At 41.5% G+C, this 21,433-nt stretch overlaps 1 protein-coding gene across 4 annotated transcripts in view; it reads left to right on the top strand.

The window, feature by feature from the left end:
• Window positions 1-1,167: 1,167 nt before the first annotated feature.
• The window catches only part of sf3b3 (splicing factor 3b, subunit 3), a 39,196-nt gene continuing 18,930 nt past the window's right edge, over window positions 1,168-21,433 (top strand). Inside the window, exons 1-18 of one of the 4 annotated variants that reach the window (XM_083763354.1) lie at window positions 1,168-1,288; window positions 1,974-2,104; window positions 3,626-3,781; window positions 3,924-4,094; window positions 4,542-4,714; window positions 7,399-7,540; window positions 8,564-8,676; window positions 8,880-9,017; window positions 9,202-9,305; window positions 9,727-9,892; window positions 10,052-10,147; window positions 10,586-10,658; window positions 17,121-17,272; window positions 18,369-18,524; window positions 18,804-18,959; window positions 19,528-19,671; window positions 19,949-20,071; window positions 21,276-21,430. In XM_083763354.1, the coding sequence (XP_083619480.1) occupies window positions 2,035-2,104; window positions 3,626-3,781; window positions 3,924-4,094; window positions 4,542-4,714; window positions 7,399-7,540; window positions 8,564-8,676; window positions 8,880-9,017; window positions 9,202-9,305; window positions 9,727-9,892; window positions 10,052-10,147; window positions 10,586-10,658; window positions 17,121-17,272; window positions 18,369-18,524; window positions 18,804-18,959; window positions 19,528-19,671; window positions 19,949-20,071; window positions 21,276-21,430 (2,288 nt within the window). In that variant the 5' untranslated portion in view covers window positions 1,168-1,288; window positions 1,974-2,034. Of the gene's footprint in view, window positions 1,292-1,967; window positions 2,105-3,625; window positions 3,782-3,923; window positions 4,095-4,541; window positions 4,715-7,398; window positions 7,541-8,563; window positions 8,677-8,879; window positions 9,018-9,201; window positions 9,306-9,726; window positions 9,893-10,051; window positions 10,148-10,585; window positions 10,659-17,120; window positions 17,273-18,368; window positions 18,525-18,803; window positions 18,960-19,527; window positions 19,672-19,948; window positions 20,072-21,275; window positions 21,431-21,433 lie in introns of all 4 variants that reach the window. The other 3 variants (XM_083763353.1, XM_083763355.1, XM_083763356.1) reach the window with 3 other exon arrangements.

Raw genomic sequence — 21,433 nt, 5'->3', positions numbered from 1 at the left:
TGGAAAATGAAGTGGTAAATATTTATTGGTTTGGGTTTTATTTTTGCCTGAAATTCCTTGAATTACAAAACAGAGAGGCTGGCAGATTCGTGGATGCTCTGAGTGGTCCTCGATCCCACCCCTGGCTTCAAAGCATCAGCCCGGCCGCTCAAAGTCGACAATCTTAAATCTGGACAATCTTTGTTCCATCCCCGGACGGACACCCCGCATTCCTAATGCACGCAAAGAACTTTGGAACTTGTAGTCCCCGAATACGCGCAGCGTTGTCGGGATTTGTGTTTTATTCTAGTTATTATAACTACGAATACGATACAATAAAAAGAAGGCTAAACTCAGTTAGTACTCACAATTATGCAATCCTTTGCAGAGTGGAGATGAGTTATTCAGCAGGAAAGTGATAATTTGTGCCAACAGCCCTGGTCATATTGATCTCTACGAAGATTAATAAGGTTTTTATTTTTTAATGGGTTTTTTTAAGGTTTTTTTAACAGTTTTATTATGATTGATTGATTGATTGATTGATTGATGGATGATCATCAATCAATCAATCAATCAATCATGGGTAATGCTGATTGTTTGTGATTTGGTCTGGTACAGTAGATGGGGACAAAGTAACACAGTTTAACCGTTAAACTGTGTTACTTTGTCTCCATCTACTGTACAATATGTGCTATAACAACACTTAGATTTTTGTCAGGCACTTCCTAAACTACCTCAAACTCAAGACAGAAGACTACCAGTGTTGCTGCTTTATATAAGCGACTTTGAGCTTATTTTTTCTGCAAGCTTGCTTCTAAATATTTGTAGTGCCCTTGTTTCCTAATGTTGTTTAAACCAGTGCTTCATTAAGTTCATTTTCAAGTCAGGACCCGCAAATTAATATATATTTGTCTGCGGACCCCCATCTGAAAACATTTTTTATCAATGACAGGGGGTCGTGAGACTCGTGACCCCGGTAGATTTGTGTTGTTAAAATGTTTAAAAAATATATTCCAAATCTTTCAAGATTTTCAAAGAGCCCATGTACAGTATCAGTATGCACATTTTTAAAGCAAAATTAAAGGGCGAGGTGCTCTCCGCTCGCTTCTTTTGGGCTTGTTTTCTAAGACATCGTTGCTTGTTTCTCTCGCAAAACCTGGCAACACCTTACACTATGACGCTTTGTCACAGAGACGCAGGACCCCGCCGCAACGCAAACGGCGGCTCATCGTTCACTTACAAAGTAGTTTGAAAACTGAAAATTCTACATCTTAATCCACTCGATATCGGAATCATCGTATTTCCAAAAGTGGTAAAGCATCTTTTATTAGCACCTACACATCTCAATGAACCACAGGGTGTTTATATGCACGCTTCGATTGTTATTATTAATATTATTATGTGGCTCGAAACTGCAAGGATGTTTCAATGAGAAGTGGCACTTTGAATGAATGGGAAACCAGCTGCTGGCGAGTGTTTTAGTATAAGTATTAGTGCGAAATTAATATACACCATCGAGCCTAGAACTAGCCATCTGCCTGCAGACCCCTTGCATGGCATATTTGGAAATTGGAATGGAATACTATTGTGTTGGTAATGTGCAGCTAGCATGCAAGCTAGCTCAGTCAGGCAGCTAACTGTTATCGTAGCCTGCTTAGTACTAACAGAGCCAACTGGGAATTCAATGTATACAGTATCATTGGAATGTTGGTAAATTAAAAACTAGAACATAAACAGTGCATAGTGTGTACACGTTAGCAGTCAAGAAACCTTAAAACAGAATCCCTTGGCTAGCCACTTGCTAATGCCTTACATGCTACTGTTTACATTCGTAAGTTCATTGGTACACACGACACGAGCAATTATTTTACATAGCGATTCTCCCTATACTTTGGCTATTTTATATGTATATTAAACTGTGAACTGGAGGCATTTTTGTTACATTCATTATATCAGTATCATTGTATACGTTTCATCCCCTTGTTTAGCTTTAGTTTGAGGTGAGCTGAGGGCTCTCTAAACGGCACCACTTGAGGAACCTGTCGACAGGCAGCCATGTTTCTTTACAACCTCACCCTGCAGAGGGCCACTGGCATCACGCATGCCATTCATGGCAACTTCTCAGGTAAGATCACATCACACACATGTGATAATGTGGGCCTTCTTAATTTAGTCCTTGCCTATGTCTGTGTTCATCTATATTGTCAGCTATGTCCTGCTCTTAGCCCTCCAAGCAGAACCCAAATGCTACTGAAGTTTCTGACATTTGGACGACTCAGATAGCATTGGGTCCTGTTGCACGTCGTCCATGCCACCTGTTTAAAACATTTACTCCATGTTTACCGGCTCCCCGCGCTCTTTGACGATATTCTTCAGTGTGAGGCTTTCTGAATATGTAAAGTATAAGTACCCATACATGCCGCTGCGAATATCTCCTGTGGCGCGGAAGCCGTTAAGTATTTTTAATATATGTTTGCCCGATTTGGAAGCTTGGATTCTTCTTTTCCTTCCTTGTTTATTGACACCTCATTGTACCGCCTATCTGGCTAGCTAGTGGCGCTATAGCTATGACACAGCAGATCAGAGGCAGGGACGTAGCCTCACAAGCCAACCGCACACCGGGAGGCGGTACAATAAACGGTAAACAAACAAGAAGAAATAAAGCGACCAAATCGGTCAAACAAAGATTAAAAATACTTAACGGCTTCCGCGCCACAGGAGATATTCGCAGCGGGATGTATAGCTACTTAAAGTTACCGAATTCAGAATAACTCAAGGAAAATAATCCCGTCAGATGGCGCAGATCCTATTTTAGAGAGAATCTTCACTTCCGCGTATCGGAATTTCCATACGAAAATATAGTTCTGATAAGGGACCCAACGTAAAACTCATCAAAATGTCAGAAAAGTTTTATGTAGGGTCCCGAGAGGGGCTATCCTGCTCTGTGACACTGTTTATGCATGTTTTTGGTTTGTTCCTCTGTTCCTTATTAGTGTGGTTGCTGTAAGCAGCACACTGTTGTTCTCCGTCCGAGAATCTTTTGGCAGCAAAGTGAACCTGCTTTTTGTTAACTTTTGCACAACAGAAAAGTGAAGCTTTTGGTCCTGCTTCACACACTGTTGTCATGCTTCACATGACACTCACAATATAATATAAATGTTAAGATGGAATTCAGTTCCCAGTGTATTCGTCACGACTCGCGTCTGTGCAATCACACCTTTCACACGCTCTTTCCCTGGTTTGCGGAAGTCATTTCTCTATGGAGAATAACATTGGGTAGCCCGGTTCATCTTAAGTGGTATTCAAAGTATTGTGGTAAAAAAAAAAGAAACAAACTGTCTTCTAGGCGATATTGTCGGGGAGGTGTCTAGCGAAAATGTAACTAATTTGGCATCAGTAACATTACCGTTTTCTCACAGTCAGTTGATTGTTCATATCCATATGAGTGTAACTGTCAGGATCATTTGTTTAACACAGTTTAACACTGTTTGGAACACAGTTTTTATTTGACACAATTAACACAAGAATAAAGTCTGGGAATTCAGAATGGGGGGGAAACAAACCAGGTAGGATGTGAAATGACGCCAGACTTCGGCGCTCTGTTGGTTGATATCTGTTCTACACTAATGCTTGTGTCTCTCGGTAGGAACCAAGATGCAGGAGATTGTCGTTTCCCGGGGGAAGATCATTGAGCTGCTGCGTCCAGATGCTAACACGGGCAAGGTTCACACTCTGCTCACCATGGAGGTGTTTGGTATCATAAGGTCGCTGATGGCATTCAGACTCACTGGAGGAACCAAAGGTGTGTAGGAGCACATCTTGTTGTGACCCAATTCCACCATAACTATTTAGGAACTAGCTTTATTTTGTTAAACCATTTGGGTGGACAGCATATGTTCTCTATCTCTCATTCACTCTCTCTCACTCTGCCCTGCGCTATGAAGACTACATTGTGGTGGGCAGTGACAGTGGTCGAATCGTCATCCTGGAGTACCATCCCTCCAAGAACATGTTCGAGAAGATCCACCAGGAGACCTTCGGGAAGAGTGGCTGCCGGCGCATCGTCCCCGGGCAGTTCCTCGCCGTTGATCCAAAAGGCAGAGCTGTCATGATAGGTACAAAACGTAACTTAACCCATTTTGGGGCGGGAACCCCTTTTGGTGTTTTAAACATTATGTTATAATTTAGCTGTTGAAAAATAGCAGATCTACAAGCTCATAGCGCGCGGCGCACTACGAGCTTGTAGGTCTGCTATTTTTGAAAAATCGTGAAAATGTGCCTCAAATTTGGATTATTGTTTTCCAGAACAAACGTTTTTAACTCAAATCTTTGCTTCTGGGGAGGTCCGGACAACATATTTTCAGATGGGGGGTCGGAGGCCAATTACAGATGGTCCTTGACATGAAATATTGAGTGATATAGGCCTAGAAACATATGTATTTCAGAAAACTGTCAGGATTTAGAAGACATTTCTTAAAGGGCTAAATGGGTTAAGCGATGGGAGGTTGAAAAGAAAAAATTGAAATCATTCATATTGTCTTTCTCTGTCTTTTTCTGTGCAGGAGCCACAGAGAAACAGAAGTTGGTATATATTCTGAACAGAGATGCAGCAGCCAGACTGACCATCTCGTCCCCACTGGAGGCCCATAAAGCTAACACCCTGGTCTACCATGTGGTAGGAGTGGATGTAGGCTTTGAGAACCCCATGTTTGCCTGTCTGGAAATGGATTATGAGGTACGGTGTGTGTGTGTGCACAAAATCCTCACCCTAAATGTAATTGCATGGAATTACTAAAATATGGAGCCATATATACATGACCACAAGACTGAAACACGCGCATTTAGCTATAATTATTTTTGAGTGGTGCAACCACTCCAAAGAACAGCTTTGTCCGTGTTCACCTATGTATGCGACGTTCACCTATGTGTTCACCTATGAGCATCATATAATGAGTACCAGTAGGGGCGCTGTTGCCTGCTAATGAGAGAGAGAGAGAGAGGGGGGGGGGGGGGGGGGGGAGGCGAGGCGCACCACTCGGTTCACACGGGTGTGATTTTTACAAGACACTTGGTGTACATGTTGGATGCAGAAACGTTAATTATGAATAGGGATGCACCGATCCGGCTTTTTGGCATTCGATACCGATTTCGATACATGGGGGTCCACTAGGGCTGCAACTAACGATTAATTTCATAATCGATTCATCGGCCGATTATTTAAACGATGAATCGATGAATCGGATTATGGCACCTTTTTGCAATTACTTAAAAAAATTAGCTTCAAATTATTTTAGGCATGTTGTAACTAACAATAAAGACAATAAAAATGAATACTCATTCAAAATTAATATTTTACCCCCTTTTTTATCCAATTTGATTTCATTGCCATTCCTACTTGTAATGATACTGTAATCTGTAATGTTGACCGTGTATAGCTGACTGTCTCTTTCCATTTCTATCTCTGGGACCCCAATTTTTATTTTTTAATTTCTATGGTAAAATCAATTGTGAGTCCATTTGGTTCCATTTTTGCACTCTCTGTTACAGACCCTTTAGGGTCCACTTGGTTTACTTCCTAACTATCTATAATGTAGCTGGAACTCCCACTATGAGAACCACTGTCCTACACAGTCTGTTTGGACACGCACGCACGCACACAGTCAGTCACACACACACACACACACACACACACACACACACACAGTGCACACAAGTTACAACAAGTAGCATGCTAGCTGATAGGGGAAACCGTTCTTATAGCAGCCATATTGGCATGTTCTCTAGGGTCTATGCTCTAGTATCACATATTGCTAAAGTTAAACAGCACTGAATAAATCATTAAGCAAAAACGTTCACTTCACGGAGATTTTTGCCCTGTGCCCACTTCAATGCGCTGCTGTGATTACACAGGTGGAACAAATGAGGAGCTAACGATCGTTAGCAAGCTACACTGCTATAGTGCTCGTCATAGACAGCCTGCAAGCTCACAGATTCAGACATTGTGGAGCATTTTTTGTCATAAGACAAACAAATATGGACAGTGGCCGTGCTCACAAATGCCATGTTTTGGGACCTGTTTGGGGCATTTTGCAAGCAGATCATCGCAGCCACAGAGCTGACGCTCTCCCTCTCTGTGTGTGTGTGTGTGGGGGAGACTGAAGTTAGTTGGGAGAGAGAGGTGTAGATGCGGACCGGGCGCTCTGGTCACGTTCAAGACAATATTGTGGGTGCGTTTGGAAATGCACACCGGGAGCGCACTCGCCTATTAGTTTGCATTGCACAGTGCGCTCAGTGCGCTATTTCCGAACGCGCCCTGTGTTGTGTTTATACCGACCCGTTGCATATTGTTCGTTCAGCCTAGTGCCGTTACGGAACGGTAAAAAGAAAGCAGCTTTACGTTACATTTTAATGTTGGAAAACACCCGCGATAATAATCGATAAGATAATTCGTTGGCAACGAATTTAATTATCGATTTTTATCGATTTAATCGATTCGTTGTTGCAGCCTTAGGGTCCAGTATCTGCCGATACAGAGTACCGATCCGATACCCCCCACAAAGAAACGTAATAACCTATTAAGCTGTATGCCTCACTGTGTGGAGTCTGGAATCATTATTTTGTGTAAGGAAACATCAAGGCTTGACTTAAACATTACTTTCCCAACTTTGTAAAACAAAATGTAACAAACACAGATATAAATGCACTGAATTATTTATTAAATAACTGCAACAATTAGACCAGGTTAATGTGTGCGCAGGCTAGCCTGGCTGCATACCACATGTTATACTGTCAATACTACACTGCTGTGTCACAGAGGAGGTAGAGTTGTTTTCATACTGTAATTACACATAATGATCGGATCGGATAATGGATCGGCCACCGATCCGATACCCGATCTAGAGTTTTAGCCTGGATCGGCGCCGATCTCCGATACGAGTATCGGATCGGTGCATCCCTAATTATGAATTGTGTTGGCAAAACCATACCTATATTAAATTGACAATCGAAGTAAATGAATATATGAGAACTCTTCCACAGTAGTAGCTTTTTCATATTTTCATTTTTTTGCATATTTTCCTACATAATGCCTGATTTGTATATTTAAATGTACAATTTCAGAAAATGTGTAATACAATAAATCATTGTCTTCATGTAAGTAATCAACTGGGGAAGTTTCATGGTTAACTATTATTTAATTTGTACCTATTCACCTATCACGTACATGCCTACTGTAGGTGAAAATTACAATGTGTGATAAATATGAAAAAGCTACTGCTGTGGAAGGGTTATCATATTATTTACTTATATTGATCCCATAAACAACTTAATTAATATACTCTGATAATGTACACTTGCAGAGTTATAGACCTGTATGGGGCCTATTTACTGAGACCATGACCTCCTATGTGACCTTTTCAGGAAGCCGACAATGACCCCACAGGAGAGGCAGCGGCCAACACTCAGCAGACGCTGACCTTTTACGAGCTGGACCTGGGACTGAACCACGTGGTCCGGAAGTACAGCGAGGCCCTGGAAGAGCACGGAAACTTCCTCATCACTGGTAAGGATGCATATGAAGTTCTGGGTTTTCACCAAATGTGGGTAGGTGAAATCTTGCTATAATTTGCAATATATATATATATATATATATATAATATGGATATTATTGTCGCTGTCGGGCAAAATTCTTGTAACGCCCTTATTGTCTCCACCAGGCCGAAGGCATGGGGGGAGAGTATGTTTTGCACTCCGTCCGTCCGTGTGTGTGTGTGTCCGTCCGTCCGTGAGCAGCTAATCTCGGCCACCGTTAACCCGGTCGATGCCAAATTTTGCACACACACTCCCTGGATGCCAACGATGAACCTCTGCCCCAAAATTTCCAGAACGGCCTGTTATAGCACCACCAGGAGGCCGCTTTGTGCAAAACAAGTTTTTGCACAGTACACCTACAGATTTTGTCCAAACAAAGCAAATTGGTACACAGTCTCTCTAGAGCCATTCAACGAAACGGGTCTTTCAGATTTCTCAGACTCCATCCTGATTGGTTAAGATTGGCTTCCAAAGTTCACAGGAGTGCTCAGTTTCAAACAAAATGCTGCAAATCATGAACACATCGCGTGATTTCCGTGAAATTGTGCACGCACATTCCCACTAGGCCGAGGAAGAAATGCCACATGAACAATTTCAACTCAGCCTCAAGGTGGCGCTATAACTGGCCGAAAAGTGTTTTTACCTCTAATTTACTTTTGTTGCCCTTTTATCCAACCACCAGATGAAGGCAAGCTGCAATGTCCTACATTCCTATCCTGGTGGAGACCTGTGCCCAGAAGGGCACTTTTTCTAGTTCATGAATGTTTTTTTTTTTTCATAAATGTCTGCCCTATTTTATACTTCTTTTTTGAAGGTGAAATATACATTTCCTGAAAAGCAATGGTTTTGGACATGCAAGGTTTCCACCAATCAGCAAACAGGGCTACAGGTTGCAGAAGCCGTCTGATCGGCATGTCCCTTTTCATGTACAGAAAGTTTAAATTAGCTTGGAAACATAGGCCACATGATGAACCCTGTTTCTTCTCCGCTCTAGTCCCTGGTGGTTCTGACGGGCCCAGTGGAGTTCTGATCTGCTCTGAAAACTACATCACCTACAAGAACTTTGGAGACCAGCCTGACATCCGTTGTCCCATCCCACGTCGTAGGGTGAGGCCCGACTACAAACGCATACCATCCAACGCCTCCACATACTGTATGAACTGACAGTTGCAATACATGGCACAATGTAGCTTCATGTGCCCCCAAGTGTGTTGCACGATTAGCCTGTTTAATTCCTATTCACATTTTCTTTGTGTTGACTCTGCCTTTCTTTTCCTTTCCTCCTTCCTTCCTACTTGTTTCCTCCACAGAATGATCTGGATGACCCAGAGCGTGGGATGATATTTGTCTGCTCGGCCACCCACAAGACCAAGACCATGTTCTTTTTCTTGGCTCAGACTGAGCAAGGAGACATCTTTAAAGTTACCCTGGAAACGGACGAAGAGATGGTGAGGAGGGAGGGAGGAATGGATAAAGGATACAGACTAGTGTTGGAACATTAGATAATCAGTGGTCAAATTGGAACCCTGTGAACCGCCTTTTGGAATTCAATAATTTTGGGAAGCGGCTTATTCTGCGGCTTAATTCAGAATTGTACTGCATTTATCTAAACCAGTATGTGGTGTTTCGTAGGTAACAGAAATCAGGATGAAGTACTTCGACACAATTCCTGTGGCAACAGCCATGTGTGTTTTGAAGACTGGATTCCTGTTTGTGTCATCTGAGTTTGGTAACCAGTAAGTGTCTGTCTGTTTTTGACTCGTACTCCATTGCTTTCTGACACATTATGTATCTTTATATGCATGCAATTCCCTTGATGGTTCTAGTCATTTAAGCCATTTAGGCCTGACGTCGAAATTAAAAAAGAATCTTCTAAATCCTCCAGTTTTCTGAAATAAATATTTTCACGATTTTTCAAAAATAGCAGACCTTATGAGCTTGTAGATCTGCTATTTTTCAATAGCTAAATTACAACATAATGTTTAAAACACCAAAATGGGTTCCCGCCCAAAATGGGTTAAGTTTGGTCTATGCAGAGAGCGTTTCTGTGCTTGCGTTCCACCCCAAAATAACTGTCCTACATGCTCTTCTCTATTTTATCTTTTGCTCTCCATCTCACATTATATCACTTCCCCTTTCCCTTTCTTTTTTCTATAGTTACCTATACCAGATCGCCCACCTGGGCGATGATGACGAGGAACCAGAGTTCTCGTCTGCCATGCCACTGGAGGAGGGAGACACCTTCTTCTTCCAGCCCCGCCCTCTGAAGAACCTGGTACTGGTGGACGAACAGGAGAACCTGTCTCCCATCATGTCCTGTCAGGTGCGTCTCACTTGTTAATTTTATTCTCCACAGCACCAGCATTTAGTCCGTTCTCGTCTTTGTTTTGCTATGATCTCTTCTGTCCGTGTCAAAATAATCATGCAGCCCTAATACAGACTGTTTATACGAGATAACACAATTGTTTCTTGTGTTTGACAGATAGCTGATCTGGCCAATGAGGACACCCCTCAGTTGTATGTGGCTTGTGGAAGAGGACCCAAGTCTACTCTCAGGGTTCTCAGACACGGTCTGGAGGTACAGCTCAACGTCAACGTTATCTTTTGAAATGTATTATTCTTCTTCTTGCATCCATGTTTCATAGTTGAGGTTTTATAAACGGTTCTGGATTAAATTCCTGAGTTCAGAACTTAATTTATTATTCTCATCCCTGCTGTGCAGATTAGAAACAGGCTTGTGACTACTGAATGTCATGGCGCGCAGAAATGTGTTAACGTAATTGTATGTATATATCTAATAACTTAATTTCAGTATTGAGATCTGACAATGCACATAGGCTGCAGTTCACTATTGGACCTCCTGGGGGTGTCACGAGTCTGGTCTGCTATGGTTTATGCCTATGACACAACCATGCCAAACAACACCAACCACATTCCATAGATCAGGAAAGGGACATCACATGAAGTTAATAATAACCATTCTGTCACTCCAAAATGTCCTGCCGTATTTCTTCAGGTGTCGGAGATGGCTGTGTCAGAGCTGCCCGGTAGTCCTAATGCTGTGTGGACTGTCCGCAGACACGTTGAAGGTAAAGCGACATTTGTGTTTGCAACTCTTTACTTTGTCTGTTTTAAAACGTGATATTTCACTTTAATAAACCATAATTTTATACAGTGGTTTGGGAATGCAATGTCAAAGAAATGAAGAAATGTATTTTTAATTATGATTATCTTATTTAGATTGTTGAACCACGCTTAGTTTCTGAGTGGTGCAACCACTGAGTGGTCCCAACCTATGTGACTGTGTCCCGATGTTTAGAGGACCAATAGGGGGTGCTGTTGCACCACTCGCTTCAGACTGGTCTGAATTTTTCTTTTTGAGTGGTGCAACCACTCCTACAACCAGGAATGTCCGTATCATGTATCCGTCATGAGCACGAGTGGTGTGCGCATGCGTGAAACCAACAATGGCCAGCAATGTCCACGCGTGTGTGTACAATGCGCGTGCCATGCTGCGTGCGCTGCGTGCGTGCGGTATTGCACATGTGTGTGTGTAGTCGCACGTGTGTGTGTGTGTAGTGTTTAACGGTTCCCCAAACGGTTCTCATCAGTCGTCATTTAGCTCCGCTGTGTCTGTGCAATGTGCATGCATGCAAGCAGAGCCTGAGGTGACGTCACCCCACCTAAAGGAGTGTGTGGGGTCGGGGAGGATACGCCCACTGTTCTGTGCATTCAGCGACCGCTCACCGCCGCGGAGCGAGTGATGTCGAAAAGATCTCCAAAGTGTGGTTAACAGAGAGGGAAATGACTCTGAGGCTGAGCACGCAAAGTGGAATAAATGTTATGCTATAGTTCCCTGCAAAGGTTTTTGCAACTTGTACCAGTTGCACGTCCACATTGATGAAACAACTCAAAATCAATACGCCTACACGACTCCACAACTCAGGAGAATAATCTAAAGGCAAATCGCGGTTGAGAGCCATGCGGAAAGCCCGCACTCCCCCGCAGCTCCACCACAGCCGGCGGGGGATGAGGATGATGCAAGGCTGGTTCACTTTCCACAGGCTAGTAACGTAATAGAAAATAAAAACTACTAATGTCTACAGAGCTTTTCATTAGGTGTATTGTACAACTGTTGTTAATGGTGTTAATTTAGAACGCCAATGTCTCGACGTCTTTCTGTCTGATATTTTATGAATGACGCCAAATCAATTTGTCTGCACTTATTTTTTACAACTTATAAGCAACTCAACTGCTTTTGATTTGGCTCTAAATTAATCGCGTGACTGTTGAGAGCCCAGCGTTTAGGTGCATATACCTCCATAGATTGATTAGCCTACTTTATAAACAGTTTGCAGAAAAAAGCACAGGAACGTAGCCTACAGTTCAATACAAGGTCTGCTAAAAGGATTTTATAATCCATCCAATTTGTTTCCATTAGGGTAATATTAAATTAATCTGAACATTAAAGACATTTGTCACCACAACAATATCATTATTGCAATGTGTACTGTATTTAATATACAGCAAATTGCAATATACAGTACAAATTGCAACAATGATATTGTTGTGGTGGCTAGCTGGTGGTGGTGGTGGTGAAGTTTAAATAATAGTGCCACCTCATAATTGTAAAGTGCATTTTCAATAATTGAAATAATTAATTTGTTTTTATTATGTACTTGGTTAGGTTAGTTATAATATAAGCATAATTTGTCAGAAAAAAAGGGGAAAAAATAATATTAGGATCCGATCCGTTAAGGGAACCGTTAGGAACCGGAACCGTTAAGAGGGATCCGGGAAGGATCCGGAACTGTTAAAATCCTAACGAATCCCAACCCTAGGCAGGCAGGGTGTGTGGGTACTGGAGCTCCATTGGCAGACCACTTCTGTCTTGGTGGTGTTGACAGACAGCCCCATCCTGCTGTAGGCCTTGACAACCACAGCAAGGATGGACTGGAGGTCCTGTGGGGAGTGTGCCACAAGAGCACAGTCATCTGCATACTGCAACTCAATGACCTGCTCTGTGGACAGTTTGGTCTTTGCCTGTAGCCTCCTGATATTAAAAAGGTTTCCATCCAGTCTGAAATCCACTAAAACACCACTGCTGGACTCAAGCTCCTTATGGAGAAGATGGGTAACACACATGTCCTCGGGTGGGACAGTACAGTACAGTACAGTACAGTACAGTACAGTGAACCCCTGGGGACCCCCTCACGGTAACTCTGTTTCTCAACTGTTTCGGACGCGGGCGGCCCGTCGGAACCGGGCCAGCGCCCTGGGCTCGTTCCTGTGGGTCTGGAAGTTCCGGGGACCCCCTGGGGACCCACACACGGAGTTGCACCACTCACTTCACACGGGTGTGATTTTTTTTTTACAGACAATTGAATGTTATTGCTTTGGTGCAGATTCAGTAACTTCATGATTTCATGTGTTTTAGTCGCTCCCCGTTCCACAGAAACTGGGGAAACTGCTAGAGCAGCCAAGAGTTTGGTCATGTTCCAATCCACCGTCTTTCTTTGATTCAAGTTACAGAGGGTTTATCAGGACTGTGCCAGTGCCGTCAGAATGAAACCCAAGGACAAAAAGGAACAGAAAAAACCCCTCCATCTCTCCCTTTCTCTACCCCCTGTTTTGAATAGTATTTCCTATAATTTTTGTTCACATTAGTTCTGCACGATTCTTGCTCAAATGTGAATCTCGAATTTCCTTGACGGGAATTGAGATCACGATTCCTACACGATTCTCATTTTTTCCATGCAAATATTTGTGGCCACTGTGGCTTTAAACAGACAAAATGTGCATCAAAGTGCTTTCTAAGAGTTGACTATGAACTGGACAGCCAACCAATACGGCAAGATTCTTTTTATTTAGAAATGAGTTTGCATGAGCAAATCTAGATGGCACACACCTACAGTAATAACACAGTACTGCCCTGAGAGCAGGTCTCTACCAGCTAAAGTAGGACAGTCAGAAACCAGTGAACCACAAACATCTGAAGCATCTGTACAAACTCTTTAAGCCTTCGTATCAAATAGTAATGCCAATAAAGGAAATGATCCTGCTCTGCATCAAGCAGAAAACAATTCAAATGAGTACAGAGGGTACTTCTTACACTTCAAGTGGGGTTTGGTTTGGTCCCATTTATTATTAAACATATTATTACAACATACATGTATAGAATTCTGTGCATAGAATTACTGTACTGATACTGATAACATCACTCAAAAAAATACCTCTGTTATTGTGTGTTGGTCTACGTACGTCCTTTTATTGTGGGCTCGCCACAGCGAGCACACAATAGTTATTGGCAGTCTATATTTATTTATTCTTATTTGTTTATTCCACCCTTTTTTTTGGCACCTAACTACTTCCGCATACTTTATACTAGAAATTTAGTTCAAACTTCAAACTGTTCAGCTCTTTGCAGTTATTTATGCTTGTTTTTTTTTTTTTACAAAGTTTTATACTTTTTATACTTTTTATACTTTTTAACTTTTTTTTACATTCTTTATAGTGAGAGTCGATGGAAGAAAGGTCCCATTTTTCACAGTTAACTTTTTTGAGCTCTTATTACTCCGTCATACTTTCACTTTGAAACTTCATTCAAACTTTATAATGTTCATCTATCTTTGAACTTTCATTGGTGAAAAAGTTGTTTTGAAAAAGTTTATACTTTTTAAAATATTTAACTTTATTTACAGTTTTTTCCTCCCATTGACAATGTATGGGATTTATCTCTAAATCAACCTCACTTTTGCAGCCTCATTACTCTGGCATACTTTGTCGTAGAAACGTGATTTAAACTTTAGAAAGCTCACACGACTCTGGACTTTTTCGTGGTTCAAACCGTATTCAAATACGTTAAACGTTTTTTCCGAAATCGCAGTTCAATCGCAGGCCGTTTCGCCTAATTAGTGCCAACTTAGAGTGCGGGCTTCATTCACTAGAGTGCGGAGAACAGAAAATCTTTCCGTGAAAGTTTACCAAACAAATTGCCGTCCCGGCCAAAATATTCACTTTACACGCATGTTCTTTGGTCATTTTGTAGCCACACATGTCCTCTTTCACACAATGTGACCACCAAAACACAGAGACATACAGAATGTGAACTACGGCCTTTTAAGTGACACAAATACAGTCAATATGCTCATTGACCTCCATAGTAAAATCCTTACGAGGAAATTATCGCGATGACAATTCTTAACTCGCTCTTATAACCACATTTTCGATCGTACCAACACCACAATCGCACATGGTGTACCTCAATATCTCAGGCCACTCACAGCGAAAGAATTATTTGCATTCGACTTTTACTTTTTGCGATAGAGCAATTTGTTCGGGCATAGTTTCCCCCCATTCAGAACCATTGTAAAATAAGAGATCAAGTTGCGCGCCACTTGTTTGTCTTTTACACTTCCACAGCTGAGACATATAAGGGCTTAATTACAGGGCTGAAATTAAAGTTACAAGATCTCAATGAGTTGCTCTGCGATACCTTGTGGGCTTGTAGGTCTGCTATTTGTGCAATTGGATGGCCTTTACACAGCTCTCGCAAGAGCACGCACGCACGCATGCACGCACGCACACACACACCCTGTCTTCCTATTGGCTGGCCTTTACACAGCTCTCGCAAGTGCACGCACGCACGCACGCACGCACACACACACACACACACACACGTTTATAAAAAAATATTTTCAAAAAAAAAAAAATTAAATTAAAAAATTAAAAAAAATTAAAAAAAATTAAAAAAATTAAAAAAAATTGAAAAAAATTAAAAAAAATTAAAAAAAATTAAAAAAATTAAAAAAATTAAAAAAAATGGAAAAATTGAAAAAAATTGAAAAAAATGAAAACTTAAAAATTAGCATGTTAGCATTAGCATGTTAGCATGTTAGCATTAGCATGATAGCATTAGCATGTTAGCATGATAGCATTAGCATGTTAGCATGTTAGCATTAGCATGTTGACATTAGCATGTTAGCATGTTAGCATGATAGCATTAGCATGTTAGCATGTTAGCATTAGCATGTTAGCATTAGCATGTTAGCATGTTAGCATTAGCATGTTAGCATTAGCATGTTAACATTAGCATGTTAGCATGATAGCATTAGCATGTTAGCATGTTAGCATTAGCATGTTAGCATGTTAGCATTAGCATGTTAGCATGTTAGCATTAGCATGTTAGCATGATAGCATTAGCATGTTATCATTAGCATGTTATCATTAGCATGTTAGCATGTTAGCATTAGCATGTTAGCATGATAGCATTAGCATGTTAGCATTAGCATGTTAGCATGTTAGCATTAGCATGTTAGCATTAGCATGTTAGCATGATAGCATTAGCATGTTAGCATGTTAACATGTTAGCATTAGCATGTTAGCATTTGCATGTTAGCATGTTAGCATTAGCATGTTAGCATGATAGCATTAGCATGTTAGCATTAGCATGTTAGCATGTTAGCATTAGCATGTTAGCATTAGCATGTTAGCATTAGCATGATAGCATTAGCATGTTAACATTAGCATGTTAGCATGATAGCATTAGCATGTTAGCATGTTAGCATTAGCATGTTAGCATGTTAGCATGTTAGCATTAGCATGTTAGCATTAGCATGATTAAAAAAATTAAAAATTAAAAAAAATGAAAAACATTAAAAAATTAAAACTTTAACTTTTTTTTAAACTTAAAAGGAAAAAAATAATAATAAAGAACTTAATATTTTTTATCTTAATATTTTTTTTAAGAAATATCTTAGACCATTATCAATAATCATTGTGTTTATGCTTTTAAAGATAGGCCTATATGCTATTTGAACCTTCTATTTACATATAAAAGTATGCTATTTCTGTTAAGCTCATGAATGCTTTTATATGTATACTCCATTGGATTGACTATTTTTTTTCTTTTTTACCTTTTCTTGATTCATCAAGAATACATTGTAAAGCATTATTCATACATTACAAATCATTAGTAGACAGTAATACTTTACTTACTTTATTCTGCCCCTTTTTGGGCATCATACTACTTCCACATACTTTATTCCACTTTATGCAGTTATTCATGCTTAAACTATAGTTTTTACAAATTTTCATACTTTTTTAAACTTTTACTTCAGCTTTAATGCATTTTCTACTTTTCTTTACAATATGCTACAGTCCCGAAATTTTGATTATGGATTTAGACCACCAATGGTAACACCATTACTCCGGTCCCCGAGTTTCAAACTTGACACGGCAATAACTTTACACAAAGCATTTTACGCGAGCCCACGCAGTTTCTACAGGAACTGCTTTCTAGTTCACATCCCAGATTGGATTGGGCTGAAACTTTCTGCATTTTTATGATACAAGGCACTATAACTATATCGTCACCATTATATATATTTTGTAATAGTTGTGTGCATATATATAGTGCTCAGTGTGAACAGCCCCATTATGATGATTTGTTGCCTTCCATTACTAATTCAAGACATCACCGCCATGACTTTTATTAAGACTATTACCACCGTTTCTGTTAACACGGTCTCCTTCCCTCTCTCTGCCATCAGATGAGTTTGACGCCTACATCATCGTGTCTTTCGTCAACGCCACCCTGGTCCTGTCCATCGGGGAGACCGTAGAGGAAGTGACAGACTCTGGTTTCCTGGGAACCACTCCCACTCTGTCCTGCTCCCTGCTCGGCGAAGACGCTCTGGTTCAGGTCAGCCAAAAGTCCCTTCAAGGGCTAGGGCTAATGATACATATTAACCCATTCTGACCGGGCACCCATTTTGGTGTCAGCATCATGTTATGCTTTAGCTATTGAAAAATAGCAGATCTACAAGCTCATATCGCGCCACCGAGTGGCGCGATACGAGCTTGTAGGTCTTCTATTTTTGAAAAATCGAAGAGCGACTGACATTTTTAGAATCTGATCTCAGGTCAGAATGGGTTCATCAGACCAGTGTGTGTCCGGCGGAAACCTCGTATGAATCTGATCTCAGGTCAGAATGGGTTAATGATAATTAGCCCTTCGCTAAGCCCCACCCACTTAAGTGTCCACCCATTGAGATGCATGTTAAATGTTTGGGATTTCTCCATATAAATAATTCATCATTTCAATTTACAATTTAGGCATTTAGCAGAAGCTCTTAATCCAGAGCGATTTTCAATAAAATAGTTTTTCAATAGAAGAGTTCACACAATGCCCTCTTTACTGTCATGGTATAGCATAGCTCATTGACATGCTCATTGACCTAATGACCTCACACTATTACCAACATTTGTCGATGATTAAATGTAATACGATGTATTTGGGATGAACATGGTATTGTATCATGCGCCTGCACCTGGCACATTGATTTTTAAAGTACAAAGAAGAAGCCAGGGGTTTTCTGCTGAGGAAATCTGCTCGTGCACGATGTCGGAACGTGCGTAACAGGAGCAGAATTAATAATGTGATGTAAATGGTGCATTTATATAGATGCAAATGCTTTACATAGATTGTGCATGACATTCATACACCAATGGCGGCGGAAACCATGCAAGGCACCAAACTGTCAGGAGCAATTAGGGGTTCAGTGTCTTGCCAAGGACACTTCAACACTAACTCTAAGGGAGCCCAGGTTCAAAGTGGGAACCTGCTGTTCTACCGGATACTCTACCCCTGAGCCACTGCCGCTGATTTAATGATCATTATTTATCACAGGGACACAGGTCAACTAGGTTGCTGATGGTCAGAATTCAGGTCTTCCTTCTGTAGCTCAGCATTTCCTCATGGTAGCTTTTAATAATCGAATGCTCGTTCTTTTTTTTAGGTTTACCCAGATGGCATCCGTCATATCAGAGCCGACAAGCGTGTGAACGAATGGAAGACGCCTGGGAAAAAGACCATCGTCCGTTGTGCTGTGAACCAGCGGCAGGTGGTCATCGCTCTCACCGGTGGAGAGCTTGTCTACTTTGAGATGGACCCGGTAAGAGACATACACCAGCAAGCATACAACATGGTAGTGCCATTGTCTTCGCCAGGCCGGGCGGGACTATGTTTTCGTCCATTTGTGTTCTCTCTCTCTCACCACAGAAGATTTCCATCTTCTCAGTTCTCATCTAAACAGTGTGTGCAATTTCGCATCTTTCGTTCCTGCTGCAACTGCCTCTCTTCTCTTTTTTTTAATAGATTAAAAGAGGTGACTGAAAAGAAACCTTTATGAAATGGTGTGTGTATCTTCCCATTCCCTTCTCCCTTTTCCCAGTCAGGGCAGCTGAATGAGTACACAGAGAGGAAAGAGATGTCTGCAGATGTGGTGTGCATGAGCCTCGCCAATGTTCCTCCCGGAGAGCAACGCTCGCGCTTCCTGGCCGTGGGATTGGTCGACAATACCGTCCGCATTATCTCACTGGACCCCTCGGTACGAGCATGCAAATGCAAAGACACATACATGCACTACTATGTATGGGTGACCAGTTATCTAACTTATCTTCTGTGATTGGAAGAAAAATCTAAATGGAGAAAATTGTACTAGGTCTGATGCTTGGAAGAATCAATAAAATCAATAAAACATACAAGAAATTTTAAATTTTAAATTTAAGGATATTGCTTCTAACCAAACTGGGCAGATGGAGTTGATATTGAGGGGTAGGACTATTTTAGAATGATATGAAAATGCTGTGAGTAGACTGACCTGTCGATTCCTAAATATGTATATTTCTGGAATAAATTCTCTCATGAGACAGATTTGTATTCTGTGCTGTCCACCTGGTTCCCAGAGAAAGGGGGGTTTGAGCTCTACTTTTTTTCCCCCTTTCCTTATTTATGTCGGCCTAATCCGGATGTCCATCTTCTCTTTCTCTTTCTCTGCGAAAATGTGGTACAAGCCTCTCTCGTGGTCCTTGTACTTGTCTGATGTGGGTAGCCAGTGTTTTTGTGTGTGTTCTAACAATTTTTGTCCCCCCCCCCCCCCCCCCCCCCCCATGCAGGACTGTCTGCAGCCTCTGAGTATGCAGGCCCTACCGGCTCAACCAGAGTCTCTGTGTATCGTGGAAATGGGAGGAGTAGAGAAACAGGACGAGCTGGGAGAGAAGGGAACCATTGGCTTCCTCTACCTCAACATTGGATTACAGGTATGCAGTACAATAAAACCTGTATTTAGTTTTTAATGTTCATTCAGCAACTTATTATTCATCTATCCTCAAGGATGAGCCTTTATTAAATTTTTACCTTTCGTTAACCAAGATTGTAGATATAATGGCTTAAACTAAAATGTACAACTATAAAATGGAACTATTAAAATCGATAGTATTTGGCTAACATCCACCTGTGCTTGTAAAAGTCCAGGAAGATGGAAACCGTAGCATGTAATGATCTAATATATTTGCGATTGCCATAATCCCCTTCCAGAACGGTGTTCTCCTGAGGACTGTTCTGGATCCAGTGACCGGTGACCTGTCCGACACCAGAACCCGCTACCTCGGTTCACGCCCCGTCAAGCTCTTCAGAGTGAGAATGCAAGGACAGGAAGCTGTAAGTATTCTGAACCAATCTAGGGCAAATAAAAGTATTTTTCATCCACAAGAATGCAACATGTCAAAGCCCTCCAGAATTCCAGCAGACGATGTGTGCAATTGCATGTGTAAACAAAATCACAAAGGAAGGGACTCCAGCCCAACACCACACTGGTTTTCACGTGTACACTTGCGAGTACCTCTTGGCATTAACTGCTTTTACTGTGTGACCAACAGTTTGTGTATTTGCACATTATTGATACTCTGTGCATGTGTGCGTGCGAGCGAGCGAGTGAGCTTTGCTTGGGGATTGGGTACACATCATTTTCATCGGGAAAGAAAATTATGTAGCGGCAACAAATGAAGATCAAACACGTTGTCTTGGTCAGATATCTTAATTATATTGCATTTGTTCTCTTGGGTATTAATGAAGCTATATCTCGTATTATACCTAAAGAGGTTTTCGTCCTCTGGATCTGCTTTCCTCCTCTCTGGCTCATAGCCTTTGCCCCAGTTGGAACTTAATCTGTGACTGTTGTAACTCCTTTCCAGTCAAGTGCAGGGGTTTGACACTGAAGTCTCAGAGGCACTTGCCTGTCGGGCAAGTTCTATTGGCCCAAAGAGCATGCCCACTTGGCTGAAAAGTAAATCCATAATAACGAAGGGTTAAATTTGCTGTTATAGGCTTAGAGGAGGCGTTAGAGGATTAACACTTCTGATGCCTAGGACGTCCACAGGCGTCTTATCAAATAAAACAGCAGGGTATCTAGGACGTCCATGGACATTTTAAGGTCTTTTTATCGATTTTTTGGCAACGGCCGTTGCTAGATAACGCCTTGCTCAACCACTCCCGACCTGTTTAGTGCGCGCGCACCAATTCACTTCCTTGTTTATAGCCTGACTTTAAACCATATTTTCTCTGAATCTACACTGAATCCGCGCAGCGGATCAAAGCGTGGATGTTCTGGGCTAATTTCTGACTTCATATGGCATCGCAGCTACAATATCAACGCTTCTAAAGAGAGATCAGACGTACGCTAGCGATGAAGAAAGGGAAGATTTCGCTTCATAGCACCTCATGTGAAAAGCGTGCCATTTCTTCCCCTTCCTCCTAGCCAATGTGAATCTGTCAGCCTTCACCGGTTTCCCCTTTACCTGGTGAAAGTTTCTATCATGTATTTCTCATCACTTTATGCTTTCGGCTCTTCTCTCTTTGTGTTTAGGTTTTGGCTATGTCTAGTCGTTCCTGGCTTAGCTACTCTTACCAGAGTCGTTTCCATTTGACCCCTCTGTCGTATGAAACTCTGGAGTATGCGTCTGGCTTCGCCTCTGAGCAGTGCCCAGAAGGCATAGTGGCCATCTCTACAAACACCCTGAGGTA

The sequence above is a fragment of the Protomyctophum parallelum genome (genome assembly GCF_964188405.1).
Source record: "Protomyctophum parallelum genome assembly, chromosome: 4".
In the NCBI taxonomy this organism is placed as follows: Eukaryota; Metazoa; Chordata; class Actinopteri; order Myctophiformes; family Myctophidae; genus Protomyctophum; species Protomyctophum parallelum.
Note: the sequence above shows the minus strand (reverse complement) of the source record. Positions and strands in the feature narration are given on the sequence as shown.